Below are 11552 nucleotides of genomic sequence, written 5' to 3'. Positions count from 1 at the left end.
CCCTCTCCGGGCCATGGGGTGAGGGCTGGCGCCGGGCCTGCTGCTGTCCGAGGCCTGAAGGACTGGGTGGGCATGGACTTCACTTCGGAAGGACCCGTGCTGATGGTCGCTGTGGTGTCACACCGCAGGCTTGGTGGGGCCGGATTCTGCAGGTGGCAGGGAGGCTGTGGCTGCCGTGGGGCTGGAACGTGTGGAGCCGTTTTACAGCCCCTGGGCAGTGCCCTCCTGTGGTGGCCCTCGGGGAGCCCGGTGTGGCCCCAGCCCGAGGGGGAACAGGCGCTGTGAGGTCAGCGGGGGCCTGACCCCGAGGAGCAGCAGCGGCCAGGGATGCGGGCTGTCCGTCCTCATGGCAGGCCCTGCCTCACCTCCCGGGAGCTGGCCTGGCCTGGCCTGGCCCGGCCCTGCAGTTCACCGGGCACGTGGGAGGAGCTGGGCTTCTCCTCACCTCAGCACGGCTTACATCGCTGTTTTCAGCGTGTGAGTTAAAACTCAAAAATAAATTCTCAGCCAAAGGCGTGACCGAAGCACTCTGACGTTTGGTGGGTGGGATTTCGTGCATCCGGAATAGCGCCCCCCCCCCCCGCCCTCTCTGCCTGTGGGGGCCTGAGCCGGACAGCCAGGAGCAGACACCTGTCCCTGGAAATGGGCACAGACCAGAGGTGCGTGAGCCCAGCCCGCTCGGGGCCTGCTCCCTTTGGGGCTGGGAGTCGGTGAGGAAGCTCGCCATACCTGGGAGGGCAAGGGCTAGTCCTGCCCGTCCCGTGCGTGTGCGTGTGCGTGTGCGTGTGCAGGATAGTCCCTGCTGGCACCTGGCCTTGCCGCTGCTCCCAGTGTGCTCAGCATGCGAGGTGAGCCATGAAAGCTCAGGGCTGGGGCCCAGATCCGTCCCACCTCCTGAGAGTGGGGGCTGTGGGCGAGGGGAGCAGGCCCAGAGCTCCCAGCCCTTCCACCAGGACATGGCCCATCAGCCTTTCCAGAAGGCCACCCCCATGTGACCCTGTGCCTGGATCTGTCTGGGGCTGTGGAGGCTGCTGAGCTAGGCAGTGCAGACGGGAGTGTGGCCGGGCTGGGTGCTTCCCAGAGGATTCCTCCTGCCGCCTGGAGCAGCCAGCCACTCCCCACCTGTGCTGACTTGGCAGGAAGTCCTCCCATCCTCACCCCCCAATGTCATGGCTCCCCCAAGCTGGGCTCTGGCTCCCTTGCTCCTGACGCTTAGGGCTTCACAGCCCCTATAGTCTGCTCCAGAGAAGTGGGGAGCACTAGGCCTGACTCAGCCACCCCAGGAGAAGGCTGACTCCATCCCAATGTGGCCAACCCCAAAACTCAGCCCAAACCCCATGACCTAGGATAGTGGTCGGCAAACTCATCAGTCAACAGAGTCAAATACCAGCCAAAACCAGTTTAGCTCAATGGATAGAGCGTCGGCTTGGGGACTGAAGGGACCCTGGTTCGATTCCGGTCAAGGGCATGTACCTTGGTTGCGGGCATATCCCCAGTAGGGGGTGTGCAAGAGGCAACTCTCATCGATGTTTCTAACTATCTCTCTCCCTTCCTCTCTGTACAAAATCAATAAAATATATTTTTAAAAAAATCAATAAAATATATTAAAAAAAATAAAAAAAGAAAATAAAAAGAGTCAAATACCAACAGCACAATGATTGAAATTTCTTTGGAGAGCCAAATTTTTTAAACTTAAACTTCTTCTAACGCCACTTCTCCAACATAGACTCGCCCAGGCCGTGGTGTTTTGTGGAAGAGCCACACTCAAGGGGCCAAAGAGCCGCATTTGGCTTGCGAGCTGCCGTTTGCCAACCACTGACCTCGGATGTCACCATCCTGGTCCCCAGCTCCTGTGGCTGCACCTGAGGCAGAGCCCCCGTCTTGGCCGTCACAGAGGCCTCTGGCCTCGGCGGAGCCGTGCTGAGGCCCAGCCCAGGGAAGGACTGCGAGCTGGCTGTCAGCCCGACTTCCGGCTGCGGGCTCCCCACAGAGGCCCGCCCACCTGGGGAGTGAGGGGGTGTTGGCAGGCAGGCAGGCGGCCACACCCTCACGGGCCTCAAATGCTCCTCTGGGCAACGCTCCCTGGGCCCGGCCAAGAGTCCTGGGACCCACCCACAAGCTCTCCGCCTTAGTCAACCTGACAGGCAGGTCTGGCATGTCCCGAGTCCTCCTCTCCGGGGGACCCCGGCGTGGGTGCAGCTCCTGCTGGGGAGGAGCAGGCCCAGGAGGGAGCGCGTCCGATAAAACCAAGCCCTGGCTCCAGCCTGACCAACTCCAACACCAGCCTCAGGCTGCAGGGGGGGCGTACGGCAGCCTGAAATGGAAGGCCGAGGAGCCCCAGCCTTGGAGCCAGGGGACCACTGACCCTGGGAGCCCCCTTGTCAGGACCCCTGGCTGTGGCCAGCCCCCGGCAGCTGGGGTACACCCCAGGAATCCTGGGTGGGGCCCCATTGTCAGACCTCCTAGACCTGCCTAGGGCCGTTCAGGACACACTCCAGCCGCTTCCGGCAGTTTATTGAGGTTTCTGCGTCGTGGTAGGGAAGGCAGCACTCACACACTCGTGTACACACGCACCTGAACATGCACACGCATCTGAACACGCACATGCATGGAAGGATGCCTCCCACACGCAAGCACAGACCCGCAGGCTAAAAACAGCATCCAGGCGTCTTCTGGCCCCACAGAGCTGTGGCCTTTGGGGCGTAGCGAGTTCTGAGTGGCCGCGCCCCAAGCTTCTCCAGGGGGCTCGCAGGCTTGGCAAGTACCGGGTGAGAGTCCTCAGCCTCCTCCTGACCCAGGTCCGGGTGTTCTGTCTCAGGATAGGGCCCGAGGGCTTCCGATTGCATAGGGCATGAGTCCTCCATGGCCGCCGATCTTTCTGCGGTCCAGGCTCGGCTGGCCCTGGCTGCCCTCGCTCATGTCACCAGAGCCCAGGGCTGGGCTGGCAGTGGACGTTCATTCCGGGCAGGGGCAGGTGCTGCTACCTCCAGTTCTGCCTCACGGGGGACACTGTGGAGAGGACACAGGCTGAGGGGACTGGGGGGCCACAGGAGGACCCCATCCCACCCAGAGTGGGACAGACAGACTTACCCTCGGGGCTCAGACTGGACACTAGGGCAGGACTCCGGGGGGCTCCTGGGAGGGGCTGTCCTCTGGCTGGAGGCATGAGATCCTGTGGGGAAAGCAGGTCAGCTGGGAGCTGGGCGGAGCCCCCCAGCCCGGCCGCCCCAGCCCGGCCTTCCTCGGGAACCACGGACCTGCGTGCCGGGCGCGGCCCCCGTCTGCTGAATGAACTGCTGCAGGTTACACTGGCGCAACTCCCGGTTCAGCTCCTCGAGCTCCTGGGCCTGGGCCTGGGGCACATGGGACCCTCAGTGGGCGCAGCCGTGAGCCTGGCCGGAGCCCGGGACCGCCCCCACGTCCACCCGTGTCCAGTGCGGGCGCGGTCCAGGAGCTCACCCGCAGGGCGTGCTCTGCGGCCTCCAGGGCCCTGCTCACCAGGGCCAGGCTGCCCTGCACCTCGGCACTCTGCCGCTCCTGCGCGGCCAGGTCCTGGCGCAGCCGCTCGGTGGCGGACGCCGTGGGCGAAGGGGGCCCGGGGGCCTCGGCGGCCAGGCGGAGCTTGTCCTCCAGGGCGCGGGCCTGGGCGTCCAGGGCCTGCAGCCGGGCGGCGTGCTCCGCCGTGGCCGCGCTCAGCGCCTGCAGCCGGGACCGGGCCTCCCGCTCCCGCGCCTGCTCCCGCCGCAGCTCCCGCTCCCAGAAGGCCTCCTGGCCCAGCTCCGACGCGTTCCTCCGCAGCCTGCACTCCAGGGCCTGCAGGTCCCCGCTGGGGCCGGGCAGCGGTGCCACGGCGGCCACCGGCTCAGGCGGCGCCGGCCCGGAGGCCGGCCTGGGGTGCCCCGGGCCGAAGGCCGGTGCTTTCTGGGGCTCACGGTCCAGTGCGGGTCTGGGCTTTGGGGGAAGGCTGGCGCGGACTGGGCAGCGCTCAGGAGGCGGGCAGCTGTCCGAGGAGGGCCTCCCCGCGAGGCTGGGCCCTGTCCGGCGCAGGACAAACTGGACATCGCTGGCGAACTGCCCACAGGTGGCCTGGGCGCCCACGGGACATTCCTGGGGCAGCAGCTGCCGTTCCTTCTCCCGGAGGCGCTGCACGAGCACAAAACGGCCCGTCTGGCCTGGGGAGGGGTGCGGGGTCAGCCTCCGTCCCCACCCCTCGTCCCCTAGATGGAGAAGCAAGGGGAGGGCGAGAAGGATCGGCAGCCAGCCCCGCCCTCCTTGGGGGAAGATGGGACCCGAGGGCCAGCCCGCCCCAGGTCCACCTGTTGGGCCGGTCTGTCCCTGAGGGGACTCACCTATGGCTTGAGCTAGTGCGACCACCACTTCCTGGCAGGTGGTCTGCTCCGAGACGCCGCAGACCACTCGCTGGATGCCGTCCACCCATACCTTCAGCTCCATGGTGGCGGGCCCACAGGGCATGCCCCTGTCCTGCAGGGAAGGGCCACAATGCCAAGCCCTGCCTGGCCCTCCCTTCTTGCTCCCCTGGCCTGTCCCTCACCCACAGAGCTGGCTCCGAGCTGCCGCCCTGCTATCCTGTGCCCAGCCCTACCCGCAGGCCACACATTCCTGGGGTGGGGGTAACTCAGGACCAGCCCCCCAAAGCGGGGAACCAGTCGGCCCTCCAGGAGCACTCCAGGCCTCCCCACTTGCCAGCCTCCCCTGGCCCCGCCCCACTCCCGGAACAAGGAGAATCATTAACCAGATGCAGGACTTCCTGCACCCCCCCCCCCAGTCACCTGGCGGGGAAGACACTGCCCCTCCCGCGGGGCGCCCTCCCGGCTCCCAGGGGCGCCCGTATGCCGACTCTGCACCCCGCTGCCATGGGAACGCACCTGCCCCGGGACTGACCTCGGCGCTCCGGACCCACCGCGCCGGGAGCAGGCAGCCCCCGCCCGCTCCCGCCGATCGCGGCGCTCGCTGGAGAGGCCGGCGTCCCCGCCGCGGGGCGGGCGCAGGTGTGGCCCCCACGCGCGGCCCGGCTCCTGAGCCTCTCTCGGAGCCGCCGCCGGCCTCGGGAGGCTCCGGGACTCCGCGCGGCTCACCCGGGCGCCCGCCGGCCTCCGGACCCGAACTCCAACTGACTCCTTCCCCGCACCCGGCGCCGCGGCAACCTGCCGCCTCCGGCGCCGCGGAGCGTCCCTGTCCGCCTCCCATTGGCCCGCAGCCCGCCCGGCCCCGCCCCGCGCGCTCGCATTGGTTTCTTGACGCGCCCGCCCACCCCCTCGCACACGCCCATTGGCCACCTTCGTTGGGCTCCGCCTCTCTCCATTGGCTCCCCGCCAGCCCCGCCCCCTTCGGCGCCCAGGTGTGGGCGGGGCTTGGCGGCGCGGAGTGGCCGGTGGAGCTCGGGTCCACTCACACCCGAAGCCCGCGAGCTACGCGGAAGCGCGAGCCTGCAGCCCGAGGCGGCGCGTGGGGCAGGTGTCTGGCCCCATTCCCGGGCCCACGGCCTCAGAGGCCGCCCAACCTGACCCATCTAAGGCGGGGCCCGGGACCCCGAAGCCCGCCAGCGCCCACAGAGAACCCGGCCCCCATGTCCTGCTCCCACGGCGGCAGTCATGGGATACGTGGGGCCGGGGGGCTGGGGAGCCACCGGCCCCCTCTCGCTGCAGCCGGGCTGGCCGTCCTGGTGGGGGAAGGGGCCCGCCCTCGGAAGTGCTGGTGACAAAGGCCCTGGGCTCTTTGCCTGAGCCCAATTCTCTCCACCCCTCCTGACCCTCCTGCGCTGTGGACACGCTCCTCTGCCTGACCAGTCCTGCTGTCCCGCGGGAGAGCCCAAGCCAGCTCTCCGGCCAGGGTCCCTGCCCTAGCCGGTTTGGCTCAGTGGGTAGAACGTGGACCTGCAGACCGAAGAGTCCCGGGATGGAATCCGGTCCAGGGCACCAATCGCGGGGGGCCCAGATCGATGGGGATGCATGCAGGAAGCAACCAATCCATGTGTTCCTCTCACATTGATATTTCTGTCTTTTCCTCTCTCCCTCTAAAAATCAATGGGAATCCTCAGGTAAATATTAAAAAAAAGAAAAAAAGAACAAAAAAAGAACCAGTTCTGCCCTAATCGGACTGGACCCCGGGCAGTCCTCCCGCCTGCCCATGTCCTGTCCACCACAGGAGGTCCCCATGAACAGAAGCTGAAGGTCTGAATAAATGGATGTTCAGTGGGTGAAGGTGGGGTGCCGTGGGGTGGGGGACCAAGGCTGGAGGCCATTTGCCTTGTGGGTCAGGTTTGGGCAGAGGGGACACTTGTCATGACTATGGGGATGTCTCCAGGCGTCCCTAGTGACAAGGTGGTGGAGATGGAGGGGAAAGTGAGGCTTCTGGCTGTGGGTCAGGTAGGTGGGCATTGGGCACTCAGCAAGCCCCTCCCCCAGCTTCTGGGACCATCCACTGCTTCCTCTGCCCCTCCTGCGGGTTCGGCCCAGTGAGGTCCAAATTCTCAGGAGGGTGGTCCTGCAGCGTGCGGACACTCCCAGGACAGCAGTCCCCAATACTCGCTGATGGAGCTCCATGGGCTGGCTGGGCAGGGCCTGTGGGGCTGAAGGATGGCCATGGCAGGCCTGCTGGGGACTCGTGTGCCCTGGGCCTTCCGAAGTTACCTTGGGCTCCTCCTTCAGGCTGGGCCAGCCCTCCAGGATGAGGAGGTGGGGGGGCTGGGGCTCACTCAGGGCCATGGTCTGGGGTCACCCTGGAGGCTCCTGGTAACAAACAGCCCCTCCCTTTCTGGTGCTGGTATCCATGGCAATGCTACAGAGCCTTTCTCCGCCGGGTCTGCTTGGGTTTCAGGCCTCAGGTGAGTGTCAGAGGTAGGGCCCTGGGTCTTGGGAGGTGGGGAGGAAGGGACATGGCATCATGGGTAAAGGACCAGAACCTCTGGGACCCTTGCTGTAGGCTGAAGGCTGGGGTGGGTACCTCAGAGCCTGGAGGGCAAAGCTGATAGCGAGGAGACCCCAGAGAATGGACGGAAACGCATGTGACGTGTTGCCTAGCGGTGTGACCTGCTGCCCTGGCCTGGTCAGGAGCACACAGGCGTGGACACCCGCATGACCCACAGCCTGGTGTCCGCTGGAGCAGAGACACACGCACAGGACTCCCCAGAGAGCCGCCCCAGGGGTGCTGCCTGGGGCTGTCAGCCGCATCCACGCGGGAGGCTAAGGAGAGCCCGAGGGAGTGCATGCCGGTGGCATCCAGGGCATACAGCCCCCCCACCCCTCTCAGCTTCTCCAAGAACATCCAAAATGGCCCCCAAGTCTTTCTCGGAGGCTGGAGAAGCCAAGGAAGAGGCTCTCCCATCTCTGGCGGATGGAGAGCCAGTCAACGGCCACCTGGAGCCTCCGGCGGACACACCTGCAGGCCCCGTGGCTCCCGCCCCCCGGAGGGACACCAAGCCCAGGCCCACACATGTGGCCTCCACCAAGCTGCCGTAAGGAGGGCAGAGGGAGGTGGCCAGCCACTCAGAAAGCAGGCCAGCCAGCCCGCGGTTGGGGCCGGAGAGGCAGCTGGGGTGCTGGCTTTGCAGACTGGCCCCCGAGTCCCTGGATCCCCCCACACTGCGGCTGGTGTGGAGGCAGCGGGAACTGGAGATCCAGGCCCTGCGGTCCCTCCAGAGCCAGCGGGATGCCCAGCGCTCCCGCATCCTGCGTGAGGTGGCGAGGCTTCCACCGGAGAGGGAGAGGTAGCAGCGACAAGCTAGGCCCCCGCCCAACCCAGCCACGGCTGGCCTCTGCCTGACCCCACCCCACCCCCAAGGCTGACCGAGAACCCAACCTGACCCCCGCCCTGACCCTCACTTAACCCTACCTCTTGCCTAATCCTAATCCTGAAAGACTTGATATACTGTCCACCCGCCTAGACCCTGAGCTTGAACATGTCGGGGTGCTGAGCCCAACCAGGACCAGCCTCCAACCCCGACCTCTCAGACTTGGCTGGCCCGGGCCCCTCCCGCTCCCCTCCTTGAGGGCCAACCCAGTATGCAGGGGGGGGGGGCACTGAGCGCCCCCTTCTCCCAGCTCCCGCAGTCAGGAGAAGCTCCTGCACACCCAGGTCCAGAAGCTGACTCTGGAGTTAAAAAAGCAGAAGGAACAGGCCCAGCTGGTGAGCGGGCCGGGGCGCTGGGCAGGGGCTGGCTTTGGAGAGAGGGCAGAGGCAGAGAGGGCCCCACCCCACCGTCGGCCTCTCCTGGTGCAGGAGAAGCAGCAGCTGGAGGAGCAGCTGGAGCAGACCAAGACCGTGATGCACCAGCTGGAGGAAGAGCTGGAAGGCTTGCACAAATCCTGCCTGATGCAACTGGCCAGCACCTCCTGGGTGGGCCGCATTCTGAAGTCCTCCACGGGCAGTGTGGAGGTGAGCCCGGCCCGCCCACTTTCCTGCCTCCCGATCCAGCGGCCAGATTTGCGCTCTTGCTGGGGGGTTCTGGCTTGCTGGGGAAGCCTGCCTCCCACCCCCTTCAGGACTGTGGCCCGAGGCAGGGAGGAACTACAAACCCTGGCCCGCCTGGCAGTCAGCATGTGTCTGGCTTGGGGGCTGGTGAGGCCGAAGGGGAGAGATGTCTTGGGGGGACAGGTGCCCCCCAGCCCCACCCACTGATCTCTAGTCCCTCCTGCAGGTGGTGACTGCGGAGACCCTGCTGGACCTCAGCGACACCTCTGACCAGGATGAGGGCTCCTCCCGTCATGAGGTGAGCAAGGTCCCCCGCGGGTGCCCCCGCTCCGAGCGAGGGGAGGGCCGCATGCCTGTTGCTTCGTGGGCAGGGCTTCCGGATGGAGGACGTGGACTGGAACGCCATCGCCCATCGATACCCCAACCTCCTGGCCAGCATTCACTCGAGCTCGGAATCCAAGTGACTGTGCTGGGCAGGGAGGGATGCCTCCAGGGCCTGGGGAGGGAGGGCTGGCCTGGCCGGGCAGCGGAGGAGGGCCAGAGTCCAAGCGCCACCCTCAGTGCCTGGAACCTGTTCCCTGATTGCTCGAACAGGGTTGGGGATGGAGGGAAGGGCTCCGGGCCACCTCTGTCCTGCCAAGTGCCCTTTTCCCAGGCTGAGTCCTGGGGCCCTGGACCCACTTGGGGTGCCCCGCCAACCATGGGAGGCTCGTTGGGGGTTGGGCTGGGTCCGGGAGCAGCAGCCCCGCAGCTGGTGAGCAGTCTGTGGCCTGCAGGCGCACCTCCCACCGGCAGATCCCGCAGCTCCCGCTGGCCTCGCCGACGGAAACCCCTGGCTCCGGGGAGGGCAAGCCGGAAAAGCAGGCCTCCAGGTTGGGCAAACAGCATTCCCAACGCAAGAGCGTGGAGTGGAGCTCCCTGCCCGTCGTGGGTGACAGCGGCGGCAGCAGCAGCAGCAGCAGCAGCTCCGAGACCTCCTACACGTCCGAACGCCGCCGCCTCCGCAAGGCGCCCAGGCGCCCCACCCCGGGGCCAGGCCATGTGCTGGCGGAGCATATCCCTGCGCGGACCCGCAGCTCCCTGAGCTCCCAGGACCATCGGCCCCGCATCATCCTGCCCAGGGAGTCGCAGGACTCCAGCGGCTGGAGGTTCGCCGGGGACTCCTGGGCCTGGAGCTCCACCTGGTGCGCCCAGGAATTCCGCCCCGGCAGCGTCATCAGGGTGATCGAGGGCGCGCCGCTCCGCAGCTCCCTCCGCAGCTCCATCAAGGACTCCAAGGCCGGGTCTGAAGGTGGCTGGGCGGCCCCCTGCGCGCTCCCTCTGCCCTGCAGGCCTGGCGACCTCTGGCGGGGGCCCTGGGCCAGGTCCCCCAGCCCAGCCGCCTGCTGAGCGGCTCCGTCCGCCTCTCTGGGAGGATTAGGGGGTCTGGCAGGCCTCGTGCTCCAGCTCGGACGGACACCTCCTCCTCTGCCCCCCTCAGCCCCTAGGGCCCAGCCCCCCTTCCTGCGCCCGACCCCTGGCGCTGCAGGCCAGCTGGCTGCACAGGACCTGCCCCAGAAAATGCTCCATGTGGGGTCTGGCTCCAAAACAGACCCCCAAACCCCCCCCCCCCTCTCACTCTCAGACCGGATCGGCCCGGTGCGCAAGGCCCGCAAGGTTTCCGACGACTGGCCGCTGACGCTGACGCGCCCCTGGAGGTGAGGGAGAGGCGGGGAGGGGGGAACACGGGGGAGGGCGGGGAGCAGGAGGGCCCTGACCAGCCACCGCCACCCCAGCTGGAAGGGCTCCTGCTTGAAGATCGTGGCCGTGAATCTTCGGGAGCGGTTCATCCGGGTCCTCAACCAGTCCACGGAGGAGACGGTGGACCTGGGGGGCTACACGCTGCAGCAGCTGGACCACGACTTCCCGGTGTATCTGTACCGCTTCCCGCCGCACACGCTGCTGGAGCCCCGGCACCACGTCACGGTGTGCCCCGCACCCCCCGCGCCCGCGCGCAACCGGCGCGGGCCCCGGGGCCGGGGCAAGGGGCCTGGCGGCGCCAAGCAGCCGCCCTCGTCCGTGGGCGGGGGCCCCCGCCACTTCCACGCCAGCGGGAGCTTCGTGACTTTGCTCCTGAGCCCCAAGGGCGAGGTGGGTGCGGGTCCCCGCAAGGAGGCTGGGGGGGGGGGGGCGCGAGGCGGCGGGTGACCAGGCCCTGCCCGCCGCCCGCAGCTCCTCAGCCAGTTCCAGGCTCCGCACAGCGTGACGCCCGCCCCGAGGACCTTCGAGGACAACACCACCGTGTCCATCGACCGCTTCCCGCTCCCGGACGCCGAGCCTGCGGCCGACACTCCGGAGAAGGGGCGCCGGCCCCGACCCCCGCGCAGCCATCCGGTGCCCAGGGCCCGGGGCCGCCGGAGGCCGAGGTGGGGACCGTGGGTCCCTGGACCTCCGCCTCTTCCCAGGCTCTGCCCCCGCAAACGCCCCCCTCGCCCCACCAGGTCACCGACCCTGCTGCCGGGCCTGACCCCCAGCAAGCGCTCCAGCCCCGGGGAGGTGCCTGCAACCCCCGAGCGCGCCGAGACCGACGCGTGGGAGCCTCTGCCCGCCCTGCCCCGTGAGCGTGCGTGCGCGGGGGCCGGGGGGCCGGGCGGCCCGGCTGGATGGGCGAGGCCGGCCCGACGCCCCCTTCACCGTTGTCCCCCGCAGCGGACGGGCCGGGCTTCGCAGACTACCAGGCAGGGAAGGAGCACAAGGAGCAGAGGATCCGGGTGAGTGTGCGCGCGTGTGGGGCTTCGCGAGTGGAACGCCTCGCCCTTTCCAATGCAGCCCCGCCCCCACGCCCCCTTCCGCTCTAGCCCCGCCCTTCTCCGCGAAGCCCCGCCCCTCAGCTGGTCCCGCCCCCTTACCCCCCTTCCGCTCCGGCCCCGCCCTCGTGGCCCCGCCCCGCCCTCACGCCCTGCCCCCAGGTGAGCCGGAAGACCGTGGACCGGGACTGCCCCTTCGTGGCGCTGTCGGTGCAGAGCATGAGGGAGAAGAGGTTCGGCTTCCGCCTCCTTAGCTGCCCGCCCATCCCCGTCTCCACGAGCCGGCCGGTGTAGAGCCGGGCGGGGGCCGGGCGCCGGGGGCCACGGGAGACAGCC

General features: G+C 67.9%; 2 protein-coding genes across 2 annotated transcripts; one reads left to right on the top strand and one right to left on the bottom strand.

Annotated features, from left to right (window-relative positions):
• Positions 1 to 2497: 2497 nt before the first annotated feature.
• On the bottom strand, positions 2498 to 5208 carry RASSF7 (Ras association domain family member 7). Its single transcript, XM_036436220.1, is given in 8 exon segments — positions 2498 to 3009; positions 3091 to 3172; positions 3258 to 3353; positions 3460 to 4172; positions 4350 to 4482; positions 5097 to 5119; positions 5122 to 5187; positions 5190 to 5208. Coding segments are annotated over 8 exon segments (1161 nt in total). The 3' UTR covers positions 2498 to 2980.
• Positions 5209 to 6505: 1297 nt separating this feature from the next.
• On the top strand, positions 6506 to 11518 carry LMNTD2 (lamin tail domain containing 2). Its single transcript, XM_045581087.1, is given in 13 exon segments — positions 6506 to 6844; positions 7270 to 7474; positions 7571 to 7726; positions 8061 to 8145; positions 8239 to 8394; positions 8657 to 8728; positions 8802 to 8890; positions 9207 to 9721; positions 9845 to 10127; positions 10206 to 10560; positions 10642 to 11094; positions 11097 to 11180; positions 11379 to 11518. Coding segments are annotated over 13 exon segments (2640 nt in total). The 5' UTR covers positions 6506 to 6789; the 3' UTR covers positions 11511 to 11518.
• The last annotated feature ends 34 nt before the right edge of the window (positions 11519 to 11552 follow it).

Source organism: Pipistrellus kuhlii, unplaced genomic scaffold (genome assembly GCF_014108245.1).
Source record: "Pipistrellus kuhlii isolate mPipKuh1 unplaced genomic scaffold, mPipKuh1.p scaffold_m20_p_132, whole genome shotgun sequence".
NCBI classification, from domain to species: domain Eukaryota; kingdom Metazoa; phylum Chordata; class Mammalia; order Chiroptera; family Vespertilionidae; genus Pipistrellus; species Pipistrellus kuhlii.
The sequence above is the reverse complement of the archived record's forward strand: the minus strand, read 5'-3'. Positions and strand labels throughout refer to the sequence as shown.